Raw genomic sequence first — 15,503 nt, 5'->3', positions numbered from 1 at the left:
ATTAGAAACTATCAACGTTCGGTACACGATTTTTATTAATAATAGTAAACGATATATTAATGAATAATGATAATTATAAAATATAATGATGATAATGATGATAATAATAAATAGTAATATCTGCACAATTATGCAAACAAAAATGTTTATATTATTGGATTATTTTTATTGCTTCATCTTTGTCGATTCAATGAGAAAATACCATTGATTTCGGCCACTGTGTATTCCTGACAACTGAAAAAGCATTTTATATCAGAGATCGGCCGGATTTATTATGTTTCTAACTTTAACAATGTCCAAGAAAACTTGTCTATCGGTTGTGTGCGACTTTAACCGAGTTCGAAACGAATTCGAGCTGCAGCGCGACAGATACATATACTGAGAACTCAATCTGCCTCGCGCGATTCGGCTCGCCTGAACGGAACTTCACCGGTTTATTGGTTCACCATACGAGGATTTCGTGAAGAATAAAATAAATGTACCAAGAACCTGCCGTCGCAAAGTGATAAGTCGATTCACCAGATATACTTCCGGCATTGCGTATCCGACTAGATCAACATTTGCCAACCTCTTTCGATATGTGAAGCTCTTATAGCACGTATATCTCTTAGATAGTAGAAGAATGACCGTCGCATTTGTATTATTTTAATATATTTTAAAAATCGATATCAAATCGAGTGTGTAATATTGTTATTTCTAAAAAAATTGCGTCAATCCTAGGATCAATTTTCTGTAAAAAGAAATTTGAAGTAGCCGTCAATTTCTTATGATGAACTTGAAACAATAGAAACATCGAGAAAATACTGTTGATTATTACTGCAATATTCTGCTAAGACATGTCGGTATTTCTATAACGCCAAACGTTCATTATTACGTTCATTATACGTTTAAAATTATCTTATTACCCGATGGATGAAAAGTCAGTCAAAAAACAAAATAACATAAGGAATAATCTCTGAACAAAATTACAGATATTATTACTTTGCTAACATTTTTATTCCAATTAAACAATTAAAATTCTGAAAGTAGGGATTATCCGGATTATTTTTAGAAAATTTTAACGAGAAAAAAACTTAAATTTAATATAAAAATTATATTAATTAATTAGCAAGAAATTCATATATGAAATGTATGAATAAATGTATGAATAAAAATAATTTTAAATGAAAAATTTTTTTCTGCTATTGTACGTAAATTTCTTTCTTCATCTAACGTCAGTGTATCATTTACAACAGTCTGAATAACATGTGTCACACAATAAAACAAGTTACACCCACTTGAACTTACTACTTGCAAGCATCTCAAGTCACTTTGACGTTAAGCAGCTTAAACGGTTGATACATCCGTGTACGCCGTTTCGTACATCGGATTAGCTGCATCTAAGAGCTCCTTGTTCCTACGCGCTGTAAATTGGAATCTGTTCTCTACTGCTATACTAGCACTCAGACCCGACACAATTTCTCCTTATACTGGTGAATAGCAAGCACGCGCATGAACAACCTGGAGACAAAGCTACAACGAAGATCGTGAAATTCGTAATCTTGGAGAGAGGCGCGGTATTGCATATCTCTGTGCAATAATATTAGTTATAACGAAAATGCGGTTAATGAAGTTTGATAATAATTACATAAAAGTAGCATCATGCGTTAGTAACTAGCTCTTAATTGGAAATATAGAGATGCTTTCTTGTAATCAGTGTTTTCTTAGCAATTGTGGAATCCGATTACTTTATTACTTTGAGAATATTCTGTAAAAATAATCCGGATAATCCCTGCTTTCAGAATTTTAATTATTTAATTGGAATAAAAATGTTAGCAAAAATAATAATATCTGTAATTTTGTTCAGAGATTATTCCTCATATTATTTTGTTTTTTGACTGACTTTTCATCCATCGGGTAATAAGATAATTTTAACGAAACAGAAACCTAAAAAGTTACTGTTGCTTCAATGTGTACCTAATTGCACCTGCGTTACAACTGTCAGATACATAAACACAGCCGGCTGGCGCTAATGGAAGTTCAACGTGGCAAATAATCGATTCCAGTTTGCGCAACATTACGATGATGTAGATTACGCGAATAATTCTCAGTTCAGTTACGTATCATCGTTGGCCGGCGTACTTGCCAGGATAATTACTTCGCGCAATTTGTGCTCTCGTTTACGATAACAATGATATTAAATTAATGCATTTGTATGGTAAAGAGGTAATAATTATATGTGTCATCATTTCATTTGCATTGTATAAAATTAATAAAAAAGCAGCAAAAGAAAAAGGAAGTATCTTTATTTCTTAATTTTTATATTTCTTAACTTTAATGTTGTATTTTTTAATAAAAATTAAACATTTGTAAATATCTAATGCATTGGATCTTCAGAATTTCTTCGAATCTAATTGAATTCAATTTGATTATTCGATAATTTTAAGATTATAAATAATATCACACAAAATTTGGCTGTTTAAGTATAATATTATATTATTAATATCTATATTAAAAAAATTGATTATTCAATATATTATACACGTAAAATTTTAACGAGAAAAAAACCTAAATTTAATATAAAAATTATATTTAATAATTTAATAATTAATTAGCAAGAAATTCATATATGAAATGTATGAATAAATGTATGAATAAAAATAATTTTAAATGAAAAATTTTTTTCTGCTATTGTACGTAAATTTCTTTCTATAAGGAAGAGAAAATTGAAAACCGACTTGTATTACTCATGAAATATGACGATGAATTAACGGTAAATTTAAGTTTGCGTGTTGCGTACAAAAACTTCGAAGAAATACAATCGTTTCCTCCTTGCTCCGTACAAAATACCATCGTAGACTATCGATTTAGAACAGCGTAAACACCATGTAGGAGACAGTAGGAAACGAGAGATAGATATGCCGCCGGGTCACAAAGAAACTAATCTCCAATACAGCGTAATGTAAAGGTAATGGCCTTTCGAGGTGGAAAAAAAACGACCTGTCAGAATACGGTCAGCGCATCTTTTGCATCACAAACGGCGATCTTTCAGTAAAACTTGGTCAGACCTTATCGAAACCTCGTAAAAGACTTTTCGGTAAGACGTGGACGACATGGAAAAGCTATCGCTTTAAGCATGACTCATACGATCCGTAGAATGTGAAATGTAGTTTCTTATTAAGATATAAGCTCCATTCGTGAAGAAGATCTGTTTTCAATTTATTTAATTATTATTTAATGTGCTCTTCAAATAAATATTTTTTAATTTTAAAAAGTGCTAATAAAATTCCTATAATATATTAGCCTAAATTAAATACAAGGATAATATTATACGATAAAATATTTATTTTTGTCTGTATTTGCACAGTTCCATTTTGAAAATATAAAATTGGATTATAATTAAGAAGAGAAAAAAAGTGCACTTTTTTTAGTAGTGTCAATATAAAAAAAAAGTTGTGAAGATTTACTAACCTTTTCTAATTTTGAGCATATTCGAAACATCAACTTGCATGATATAGCATCAATGATATCTAATATAGCAACAGGAAGCAATATTGCAAGAATTTCCTTGATGAACTTCCTTTGCAGAAATTTTCGATAGTTGACAAATTTCCCTCATACATCAAATTGACAATCATATAATTATTTCTTTAAGTAATAAAATTTTTTATGAAAGTTTAGTAAAATTTCTACTTAGTAAAATATTTGATGAAAAAGTACTTATAATAAAAATTCGTTTCCATATAATATTACGGACATAAATCAAGGCTTATTAAATTATGATAAACCGATTATGTAAATATTATATTGCGTTTGATTAAATATTATATTGCATGATTAATTGTGTCATACTGACTACATTTATAATTCATTAACCGTACAAAATTATGTGTCGACCGCTTGCTTGATATCAGCGTTTCAGAAATAGTATTGTGACGTTGGTACGAAAGTTGGTCATATAGATGATATGCCTACGAATGTCCTTTTTATCGCTTTGCAAGGCCAAGCTACGCATCTTTTTCAAATTCGACACATCCATTTTACCTATTGCGATAGAATCGAGACATGGTTCTATGACTCGGAATGACAGCTCCGCAAGAATGCGCCCGGTCATCGCAATGTGATATAAAATCCGAACGGCTAACCGTGACGAGGAGAATTCTCTCGATGAAAGGTGTGCTGTGTGACTTATCGATCGAACATCATCGAGGTGCACCGTCGACGTTTTTTTAGAGCGTCTCTTTATGCAGATGATGCATCGATGCAATCGCAAATCGATATTTACTATTAAAAGTAATTTATTATGAATTAAAAAATATATAATTTATAATAAAAAGATACACAGCATAAAAACATTTTATATTTGTGTCAAAACCGATCAAGTCCTTGTTAAAACTTTGTATTAAATTGGTATTCAATATTTCTTAGTTTCAAAATAATGTAATTTAGCCAAGTGATTAAATGATATAAAAATAATATATTTTGAAACATTGAAATCCTGAGATAAGTGAATAAAATACATGTTAATTTAACATACTATAATTACTAATTTTACTGAAAAAAAAATATGCTTCCACAATTTGTAGCAAATTGTGTCATATTTTTATATTAATTATTGTTTACATGATATTATTTTCTGACATTTTCATTTTGTTTTTGTTAATTAAAAAGTAACACAAAAATTTAAATGGACCGTTTGAGACACATGAAATGTGTTAAATTTAATACAAATTTTCCAACTATGTAAAGAATTAAATAATATGCAATTTTATGATGCTAAAATCACAGGAAACTACGAAGATACTGCTAAAATATTATCAAACTATTAAAACTTGCTCATAAAAAGAATAACTACTATTTATTTTTTGCAGTTATAAATATACGTTGAATACATTGTATTCTTATGAATATTTCTAATATGTAATTAAAAAAAATATTTTTTTAATGCAACTATTATAAAACCGCTTGTAAATAATTTGTCGTTTTATCAATTATCGATGCTTTTAATCAGACACCGTTGCACCAGCAATAACGCTGTATCTGTGGTTGTTATCAATGTCTGTGGTTCGTTATCAATTTTTTTCACTTAATCACACACCTTTTATTACATCGTGAGATAGCTTTATCGAGCAGTTCGACGCAACACGTGTAAACTCGCGTAAACGAACGATGATTAAAACTGTCTCTCGCCGATTTATTTTTCCCGCATGCTGTTGTTTTATGTGTTTGTGTCTCGCCATATCCTGTAAAATTACATTTACACTTCGTGATCACAAAATCTCTCGTGATGGATAATCGCGTATTTTTCGAGAAGCAGATATGACGATGCTTTATCAAGCGCATATACACAGATACGTGCAAATATGTTCTTAAACTTCGTGATCCTTCTTGAGCGATCTTTAATCGATATTTAAGTTACTTGATACTCTTGGAACTCCGATCACATCATTGTTGAACTCAAAATTGCTTTCTGTTGCAGAAGCGCGAGCCAGAATACTCGGCCAGGCTGACATCTACGTGAAGACCGGAAGTCTTTTGACGTTGACGTGTGTCATGTCGCAAGGTCCCCACGATCTGGGAACGGTAGCTTGGTATCGAGGAAGTCAGGCGGTGGTGACATCATCGCGATCAGAAAACGACATCGAAATGGAGCCTCGTATAACCGTCGAGACGGAATGGAGTGATGCCCTCACGTCGAAGTAAGAATGAATGATTAAGCAATTTATTTTCTAAAGAATTATTATACTTAACTTGATTGGAAACTATCATTTTTAATTACAATAATTACACTCTAAATTTCTTACAGTGAGAAATCTTACTCCAAAAAAGTGAAAATGTAACCATCCTTGAAACAAAAGTGAAAATATTTCACTTCTTGAAAAAGAGAAACTTTTCACTCTTTTTAAAATGAATTTTTACTTCAAAAGAGTGAAATCTCACTCCAAAAAAAAGTGAGATTTTAGTCTAAAAGGAGTAAAAATTGTCATGTTGTTTTTTTCAAGAAGTGAAATATTTTCACTTTCTTTAAAGGATTGCATTTTCACTCTCTTGGAGAGTGAGATTTCACTGCAAGAAATTTAAAGTATAATAAAATTTCGCTTTGCGAAATAGAGAAAAATATATGCTGTACTACAGAAAAAAAAGCAGACAAAAATTTGTCGATATGATCAATCAATTCATAAATAAATCTCGTATATACGATTGTGTATCTCTCTCGCGACAGTGTATGCAATTATTTCTATTTTAAATATCAAAAACTTAATTAATTCGTAAATTGTTTGCACGCTGAACAAAATAGAAAAAAAGCTCGTCATGCTTGTCGCACATTTCAGTGTCACCACTTCCGCACAGAGGAAACTTTCATAAACGTGTGCACCCATGTGATATTGTTATACAAAGTGCTATTTAATTTTTTACACCGACTCCAGTCAGGCGGATACATCGAATAAATAAAAAATAAGGATCACACGTTCCATATATTTGCGGCCGTCATATTTTAACGCAGTTTAAATATTTCAATTTTTGTCACAGCATCACTGGTGCGTTTTAAAAGCTGGATTCTACAACGCGACCAGGCGGGTGTTACGCCCTGAACGATATGCACGTCGCAATTTTGTAAAATTGTTCAGCCAAGGACTTGCAACGCGATAACGCACTTACTCCGCGTTAAAATAAACTCGACCAACGAACAGTTGAAAAACGTCATGAAGTATTAAAATGTAATATCAATCACATTCAGTTCAGTCACTTTTTTCTTACGGCTTTATCAAGCGCGGTCAATATTCGTCAAGCGCGATTGGTTTCAGTCGTTCCTCGTCAAAGTATTTTTTTTTCTCGACAATCCTTTCATTGAAGCGTCGCGTGTATAATATTTCATCGCACCCGCTGTAACCATATCTTTTTCGAGCTGCCGGCAAAATAAATAAATGGTCTTCCGCTTATCCCCTCCCGCGCCCAGGGGAAATAATGAGAAATAATGGCGTGCTGGGGTGGTTGTCCCGCCGGTCCTACACGTCGTCGTGGCTCTTTGAAAAACTGATCCCACGCTCAAATTAATTTATTTCGAGATACCCATGGCTTCACAGGACTGTAACTACCTTAAAAATATGCGATACGTATACCGTCAAAGCATTCGTTGGTAACAATGATGACAGAAATTTTATTCTATCCATTAAAATGTACAATTCGTTTATGCGCTGTATATAATATGAATGTTAATTCAATATTGCTGTAAATTCAAATCTTGTTGTAATTTTTAAAACATTTATAGATATTACTAATGTTATATAATTATTTAACATAAAATAGCAACGTAGATATACGACGAAATTTAATATTTAAAATTTCTTCTTTTTTTTCTTCTTTTTATGTTAGGTCTCTGTGTTACATCTCTCTTACTATATACTTATGGTATATACGCGCGCTGATTATTCAATTGCCATAAATGTGTGGGTCCTACAATTTTAATACCGATTCTAAATAGTGAATTTTTCGATAAATGTTTCTGTAGGCGAGGATACTCTCGAGAAGTTGCCGACCTTTTCCGGGAGAAGACATGAGCATAAATATTTTGGTTTCCACCAGGATCGAACTACCTAGAACTTATCTGACATGATAGACCATTGCGCTATCTGCCATGCCATACTCGCGCTCATTTAAAATGTAATATTTACAATTTAATATTTAATATTTAAAATAAGATTTAAATATGTTGCATAAAGAATCATCTTCCTACTGTGCACATTTTTCTTACTTTTGAATGTAAAAAAAATATTTCAAGATTTTTACACTTGTAGAAAAAATTTTGCTGCTCTAAAAAAATGTACGTAGTTGCAGATCTGAAAATAATAATTTTATTGGAAAATAATTAAAATAAATCAAAATAATTATAAAAGAAACTCAAACATGATGAGCAATGCTGTAAAGTTTTGACATTTTAATCAGTTTGAACAACCTACATACCTAATTATTTAGTCCAACAAAATTATTTTCAAATCTGTGTATCTGTAATTAATGGGTCAATTCTAAATAGAATCGTAAGATCCATAACGTGTTCTCGTAAAACTTTTAAGAACTTATGACTGATCTATTTTAATTTTATACGTATGTATCGTACGATTATTCATAAATATCTACGATTTCTCATAAATTTTACGGCTAGTAAGAAGCTATCTGTAAAAATATTGTATAAAGTATAAGCATATAAAAATTCTTACAAGTTTTACAAGAATATGTTACAATCCTTACGATTCTGCTTAGAATTTAGGCATAAATCTTTAGATACTTTGGCAAAACCGTTCTTTTCGTATACAGACATACAAAAAAATGCATTTTAAAATACAAACATGAACTGCACATATTAATAAAAGTTTGGAAATAGGAAAAAACAGCCACTTATGTAATTGTTTACGTCTCATTTCTCTATTCAGAATTCAAGATAAAAGTATTTTATTGATATTATTTGATAGAAACCAGGAGAGGGTAGACATCGCGACGCTGACGGCGTCACATGACATCTGATTATTCTAATTGTCCCAGGCAGATCCGAGACAACAGGGTCTTTTGTCACGTGGCCCGCGCACCGTGAAGACGCATCGGACATGCCCCGCATTTCGGGCGACCTGGCTGTTCAGCCAGGTCGCTTATGTCGGTCCGAATATTGCGCCGCCGTCACTATCGTCGCCGTTGTGTCCACCGCGCGACGTCGCGCGTCCGTTTTTGGACGTGATTGACGATTGTCACGACGACGCCGTTACACATCGCGCGGGCAAATTTACGGGGCCGCAACTCAAGAAGCGAATTAATTGTCGCGCAGCTGTCGGTCCGCAACTTCCGTCATGCAAACGTCCGCTTACGGTAAATTCGATGGAACTGTCCGAAAGTACAGCGAGCGTTCCCATAATGATAATGTAACGTTGATGTTACATGATTGGTGGTACTTACATTTTCATACGCGATATGTTTGTTAAAATTAGATACATTTAATCCTAATCTAATGGTATTTACTCCAAAATTTCTGATAATGAAATAACTGATATTCGCGGATCTATACCTACTTTAAATTAATATACATATGTTTTTAAACTTAATATAATTGAATTTTTTTCATTTTGAAGGTCAAAGTATACGAGGAATAAAATTATTTAATTTAAAATTATATAAGGTTTTGAAAAACATTTATTATGTAAACAATTTTTCACAGTATAGTTAAAAAAATGTTCGTTTAATCAACATTCTGCAAATAAGGTTAAACATAAAAGAAATATCTGCAGTCTTCTGTTAAATTCTTTTAAATGAATACTTTCTCTATAAATTCGCGTTCCTTTTTAATTCGTGTCAAATTTAAATTTACGAATAGAATGAAATGCATGAGGAGTTTATATGAACATTATATTATCCGACAATAATATTCCCAGAATGTTTCCAGAATAAATATATTATTCACATTCATAAAGAGATATTCAAATTCCACATTAACGCGAGGAGTTAATCTACGAACCTGATTTTCAATCCTGGCACTGGTTTTAATCCTGAATTTCCATGCACGCGCATAAATCATTGGTGCTCTCGATAATATTAACATGTAACCGGATAACGTTTTATTCCGTCGTATCGAGATTATCTTTCCTTCTACCATGAAGATGGTAGTTCTCTGTCGAGGAGCTTAATCCAGCGTTGCTATACATTTTCATTACTCTCGAACTACATCGAGTCCACCGTTATGGCTCGTCGTCATACCATCTACTGGCATCGTAATAATTATTTCGTGGTACATCCAGTTCACGGAATTGCGGTAACCGCACGTGGAATAGCGTTACCGTAACCTTAAGCGGTGGTTATTGGTCCCACGAGTGCGATGCATTATATTGCGCGATGAAGCTAACTACTGAAATACGGGAAGTAAATGAATAATCGATAATCTATTGGGTGCGCTTCTTCACGTGACGTTATATATTGTGTAACAGATATCTCTGTTTTCTTCGTATATCTTACGTACCTGGCAAAACTATGCTGCTTATCTAAAAACGATAATTATAAACAATATGAATATTAGAATATGAATATAGAAATACACTAATGAGAATAATTAATGAAAGATAACAATTATTAATATTTGTAATCGACAATTTGTATACTGATGATATTAATTAAAACTTTTCTCAAACTTTTATATCTATCCTCTTCTTTCGCGTTCATTGAGAAAGACGCGTTAAGTTAAATCTCCACAATTCTTTCTTCCCCGGTATGTTTAAATTGAAAATTTAACAAAGATAATTATTGAACTAGAAACGATAAAAATGTGAAAACTTTTGAGTAGTTTTTTATTCGATTAACAAAGAATCGCGAGAGAATTCCCTCTTGATAGAATCATTTGGAGCCATATTCGAACCAGTTTTCCAGCTAGTTTTCCGTTAAATTAGCTGATTGTTGATTAACTTTTGCGTATCCGTGACTTTATCGCTCGTGCGTGTAATTACGTATTTATTCCTCTCGCGATTAGTGCAACGCAACTCAGTATACAAATTGTCGTACAGTTTATTAATGTCTCCGCGTCGAGTTTGGCTGCACTTTTCTCTCTGTACACTGAGAAAAAGAGTCTGATAATAACTATAAAATGTTGAATAAAATAATTCTGCCCAAATGTTTGATTAATATAATCAAAAATAATTTTATTTTTTTAAATATTTAATAGATGTTATCAAACATAACACCATCAATCGTCTCTTTTCTAGAGTGTTACGTATCGAGTGTTTAAATCGATATTCCATATTCATATTTGAGTAATTGCGTTCTCATCGCACTCGCAAAAGCCTTCCGCGATACACCACGAGAATTCGAGCTCGTTCCAATTTCTATTGGTCCGATCAATCTAATTTGTTACATAACAGTAACGAGTCTAACAAACAAAATGGAAAAAGAATGAAAAAAATTCTCTCCAACTTGCTCGATTATTACTGTTGAACGAGTTGATTGAAGTTTGGTTGAATGTAATGTAAATCTTCTAGTGAAAGAAATTGATGACTGTTACGATACACAGCTATAAAATTTATATCTGAAGACACTTTTACGACAAAGTAGTTAAATTCAAAATTTATAATTACAAAATTTTCCGATAAAATAATAGAAATTATTATTCTATAATATGTGATGAGTTTAATAACTCTTAACCGTCTTTAGATACCCAGCTTCTCCTTCCAATACTTTTTCAATGCTTTTTCTATTGTTTATATCTTTTTCATTACCAGAGGTACATACATTTGTTTAATTATGCTCCTTAATAGCAGCATTTTGATTGATAAAAAGTATTTTGTCATATGTTATTTTTATTTAAAAATTAAAATGGGTGAATGTAGAAGAAAGTCGCCGATACCGACATATCACTTTTGTTACAAAAGGTAAAAATAAAATTTTAAAATCATAAGTACAAACTGAAAAGTGTCTTCTATCAGATAATATAAACAGTTTTTATAATACTGTATGCAATTTTGCAATAATTAATTTTTTCGTAAGATGAGCATCTAACAAAATGAGCTATAAAATTGACACAGTAAGCAGTAATGCTATTCTTATTCTTTTTCTTTTAAAGAATTATCTGTATGAAGTACCTACAAGTGAATGTATATAAGATTTTCTAGAATCTTTTTACTTCGTTATAAAACATTTTTATTGAATTATATGCATATTTACTTTATGGTATTCTGCAAATATGTAACGCGATAGTTTTTCAAGTGTTTTTCCATATATATACGATTGCCTTCAGCTCCAGTAGAGCTATTTATCACTATAAACATTATAAAGATTAACATTATAAAGATTAAGTTAAGCTTACAGTCTGTTTTACAGACAGGTGTGGCCGTTTACGCTGCACCTCAATTTTAAATTTAAAATCGTACTATGGAAAAACTAAGAGAAAAAATAAAACTAATTTAGGAAACTACAACATTTAAAATGACATAATATTATCAATAATATATTTACTATTATTTAAACTACGCAACTTGCAAAAAAAAATTGTAAAAATTTTATTTTCGTAGAATTCGTAGAATTCGTTTTTTAGCTGATTTGGTATAAAAACAAACCACATATGAATTATGAGCTTGTACTTCTTTAATTAACTAAACTGATCACGATTTTATTTGTATTAATAAAGTGCAATAATTAATTTCTGAAAAAGAAGGGGATGTCACTTTAAAAGACCTATGTCAATATCGGTGACTTTCCTTTATTGCAGTCTGTTATTTTCGTAACGTTTTAAAATTAAATAATTATTATTTAATGATTTCATCATTATTTACATACTTAATTTTGTAGATATAGTATGTTTATTTTTATAAAATTATAAATTTCAGCTAAGTAAGTAATTAGAATTCTTATCTTTTTATTATTTTGTTTATCAATTATTATTTAGTAATCGTATAATCAATATGTTTTCGAAATGTGCAATTTTAGTACATTTATTACATTTATTACTAAAAATGTTTAATGTTATTTTTATTTTATATTGTGCAGTTTATTAATAATATAAAAATATCTCTAAATCGTATTTGAAGATCGTGCAAGTTATGAAATTTACGTCATGCATTTTGCCTTTGGCAAAAATATATGTATGCACTGTGCAGAGAGAACAAGTAATTGGATCGCTACCGCTATTAATGTCGTGGATAATTATTATTAAATTAACGCTAGTTTATTGTTAGTTAGTGTGTGTTATTAGTTATTTTATACGATCCTGTACTTTATACTATTCTGAAACTGTATGCCGCTAACGTACATGACATCAAAACAATTATGTAGAACATATACACAACGCAATTACGATCTTGATGAAAATTTTATAAATGCTTTTAAATATTCTATATTAACGTGAAATGAGAGAGAGAGAGAGAGAGAGATTTTATGATTACAGTAAGATTATGAAATAACAGTAGTTTATGAAATGAAGAAAATATGATAGATTTATAGTATAATTATGCACATTAATTCTCTAGAAATACATTTAATTCAACTAAATGTATATTTTATATAAATATATATCATTCCGCTATTAAAAATTTTATCGAATTTATATATAAAAATGTTTATATTTACAGTTAATCAGTCAATCAATTTTAGTTAGTTAGTTTGTATTTTATATTTGTATTTTATTTTCTAGAAAATTTTATATATTTTTATCTCTTGGAAAATGACTTTTCTTTGATAGCATACGAAGCGAAACGAAAGAAAATCCTTCACAAAGTAAGCTTCAAAGAGCTAGTTCCATACATGGCATCCCTAACGACCAAGTAGTAATTTTCTGACTCCGTATACGTCACTTCTTTCGTCGTATCTTGTCCTTTTTGGTTAAAATTAATACTCTCTAGTTTTAATTTAAGTCACATTTTTAATGAAGCCGATATGCGCAGATAAACTGTTCAGTAAAAGAAAAATGAAATAAAAAATCTTCACCTAGTTACTTAAATGCTCAACATTCATTATTAATACAATAAAATGCAAATTCATTCATATATAGTGTGTGTAAAAACGGTAAAGCTTCGTAGTATTTCTCTTATGACACTAAATGTTTTCTTCAAAAGCGGCATTTTTGTACTGTAAAAACAGCGCAGTCTTTAGAGAAATTTTTTATTTTTACATTTTAGGATAAAACCATTAGATGTGAATCAGGTACATATTCCGTATCACTTTTTATATTTAAATAATTATAATATTTTTCATTAAATGGTACATCCTACAATATTCTTTAGCATTTGTTTTAGCACTTTTAAATTGAATTTGTCAATTGAATTTAATTTATTAGAAACACACATTTTATTGATGTCATTAATTAAATTTATTATATATACTATATTATATACTATAATTAAATTTGCGAAATTAACTAACGTATCTTTAAAAATTCGTTCAAAGTATAATATCATAAAAATTGCTTTTTATCGTAGGAAGTAAAGCATAAGATTTCATGAAAAAAATCAACGTTGCTCAATTGAGATTAAATATGTCCGCGGGTGTTACTTAATCACTACTTATAATAATCGTTTTATTGTGTAAATTTATTATAAAAATATTTAAATACTTGTCAAATCTTACAAATGTTATTCTGAAAAGATTTATTTGTTTTAAGAATCAAAATAGAATATAAAATAATATAATATACATGTGTATATTCAAAGGTGTTATTATTCGTAATTTAACTGTTTTTTATTGCTAAATAAATTTAATTTCCATCAATTTTTTTTAAATTATTGATTTTTAATTGTCACTAATTTTAAATAAACTTGAATGGTTAAAATCATTATTCAACAATTAGACTCTAAAACTAGATGTGGATCATCAATTATAATTTCGTTATACAGGGTGAGTCACCTATATAATGAAATTCTCACAACTACTGAAATTTTCTTAAGGACATTTTCTTGAGATAATTTTAAGACGAAAATTCTAATAAAAAATCGAAGTTACAATAATTTTTTGAATTATAAACTAACTTTGAATGCTTATAAGTAAAAAACTATTTTACTTTTAGAACCTCCATTATTATTTCTGAGTTCTTTTGAATATTCTAAGACGAAAATCCTAATACAAAAATGTCGAGACTACAATAGTTTTTGAATTATAATTAATTAAAGATAGTGTGTAATTCGAAAACTATTATAGCCTTTCAAAATTATCTCAAGAATACGTTTTTAAGAAGAAATTCGATAATTGTGAGACATTCTGTATATATTACGATATGCATGCGCAAATTATTTTTATTATTTTTGTGGGATAGTAACACCACCAAAAAAGATAAAGCATTTGATGAATTGATCCGCGATTAGTACATAGGGTCTAATTATGGATAATTGTCATTACTTTGTTTAATTCAAATTAAAACGGTAATGAAATGGAATAAAATCATTCATAATGTAATCTTTATGATCAATTATAATTATTAAATATTTTATTAATTATTTGATATTATTCTAGATAAAAAAATGAATTTTTTTTTTAAGAATGCTCCACAACTAGTGGTGTTACTCTATATTGCATTTATCATGATCGATTTAATATAAATGATAGTTATATAAATCAGATATGCATTGTAATTTACCCATTCCGCATATAACGTAGCGATAAACTGTATTACCTTTTGTGCGGCAGATTGAGGATCACGCATGTGAAGCTCAGTGACTCCGGAAACTACAGTTGCGTTCCTACCGTGGCGGAGGGAGCAAGTGTCAACGTACACGTGATCAATGGTAAGTCTATCAGAAATACCATAACTGATCCACACGACAAGATAATCCGTGTACATGCGTCGATCACTTATCCCACTATCCTAGGGTTGCTGCAATACACCCGATCTTTGTTTATCCCAGTGCATTAACCCTTTCACGCATGATGTATCCTTTACTGACGATTTAATCTTCTCGCACGCGTGCGTACAGGAAATTAAAATTAAAGCGATACTACTTCTGGCCAAATCGTTCGTAATAAATTTCAATTCTCGTCGATCGCTTAAGTAAATTAAATTTAAGTTGCCGTTG

The 15,503-nt window shown here is 30.4% G+C and overlaps 1 protein-coding gene across 1 annotated transcript in view; it reads left to right on the top strand.

Annotated features, from left to right (window-relative positions):
* The window catches only part of LOC108691120, a gene marked incomplete at its 3' end in the record, with an annotated part of 131,457 nt that extends 116,242 nt beyond the window's left edge, over nt 1-15,215 (top strand). The window contains exons 2-3 of the mRNA XM_018198774.1: nt 5,459-5,678; nt 15,118-15,215. Of these exons, the coding sequence (XP_018054263.1) occupies nt 5,459-5,678; nt 15,118-15,215 (318 nt within the window). The remainder of the gene's footprint in view (nt 1-5,458; nt 5,679-15,117) is intronic.
* Between the last annotated feature and the right edge of the window lie 288 nt (nt 15,216-15,503).

The sequence above is a fragment of the Atta colombica genome, unplaced genomic scaffold, assembly GCF_001594045.1.
Source record: "Atta colombica isolate Treedump-2 unplaced genomic scaffold, Acol1.0 scaffold40, whole genome shotgun sequence".
NCBI classification, from domain to species: domain Eukaryota; kingdom Metazoa; phylum Arthropoda; class Insecta; order Hymenoptera; family Formicidae; genus Atta; species Atta colombica.
This window is presented reverse-complemented; position numbering and strand designations above follow the sequence as displayed.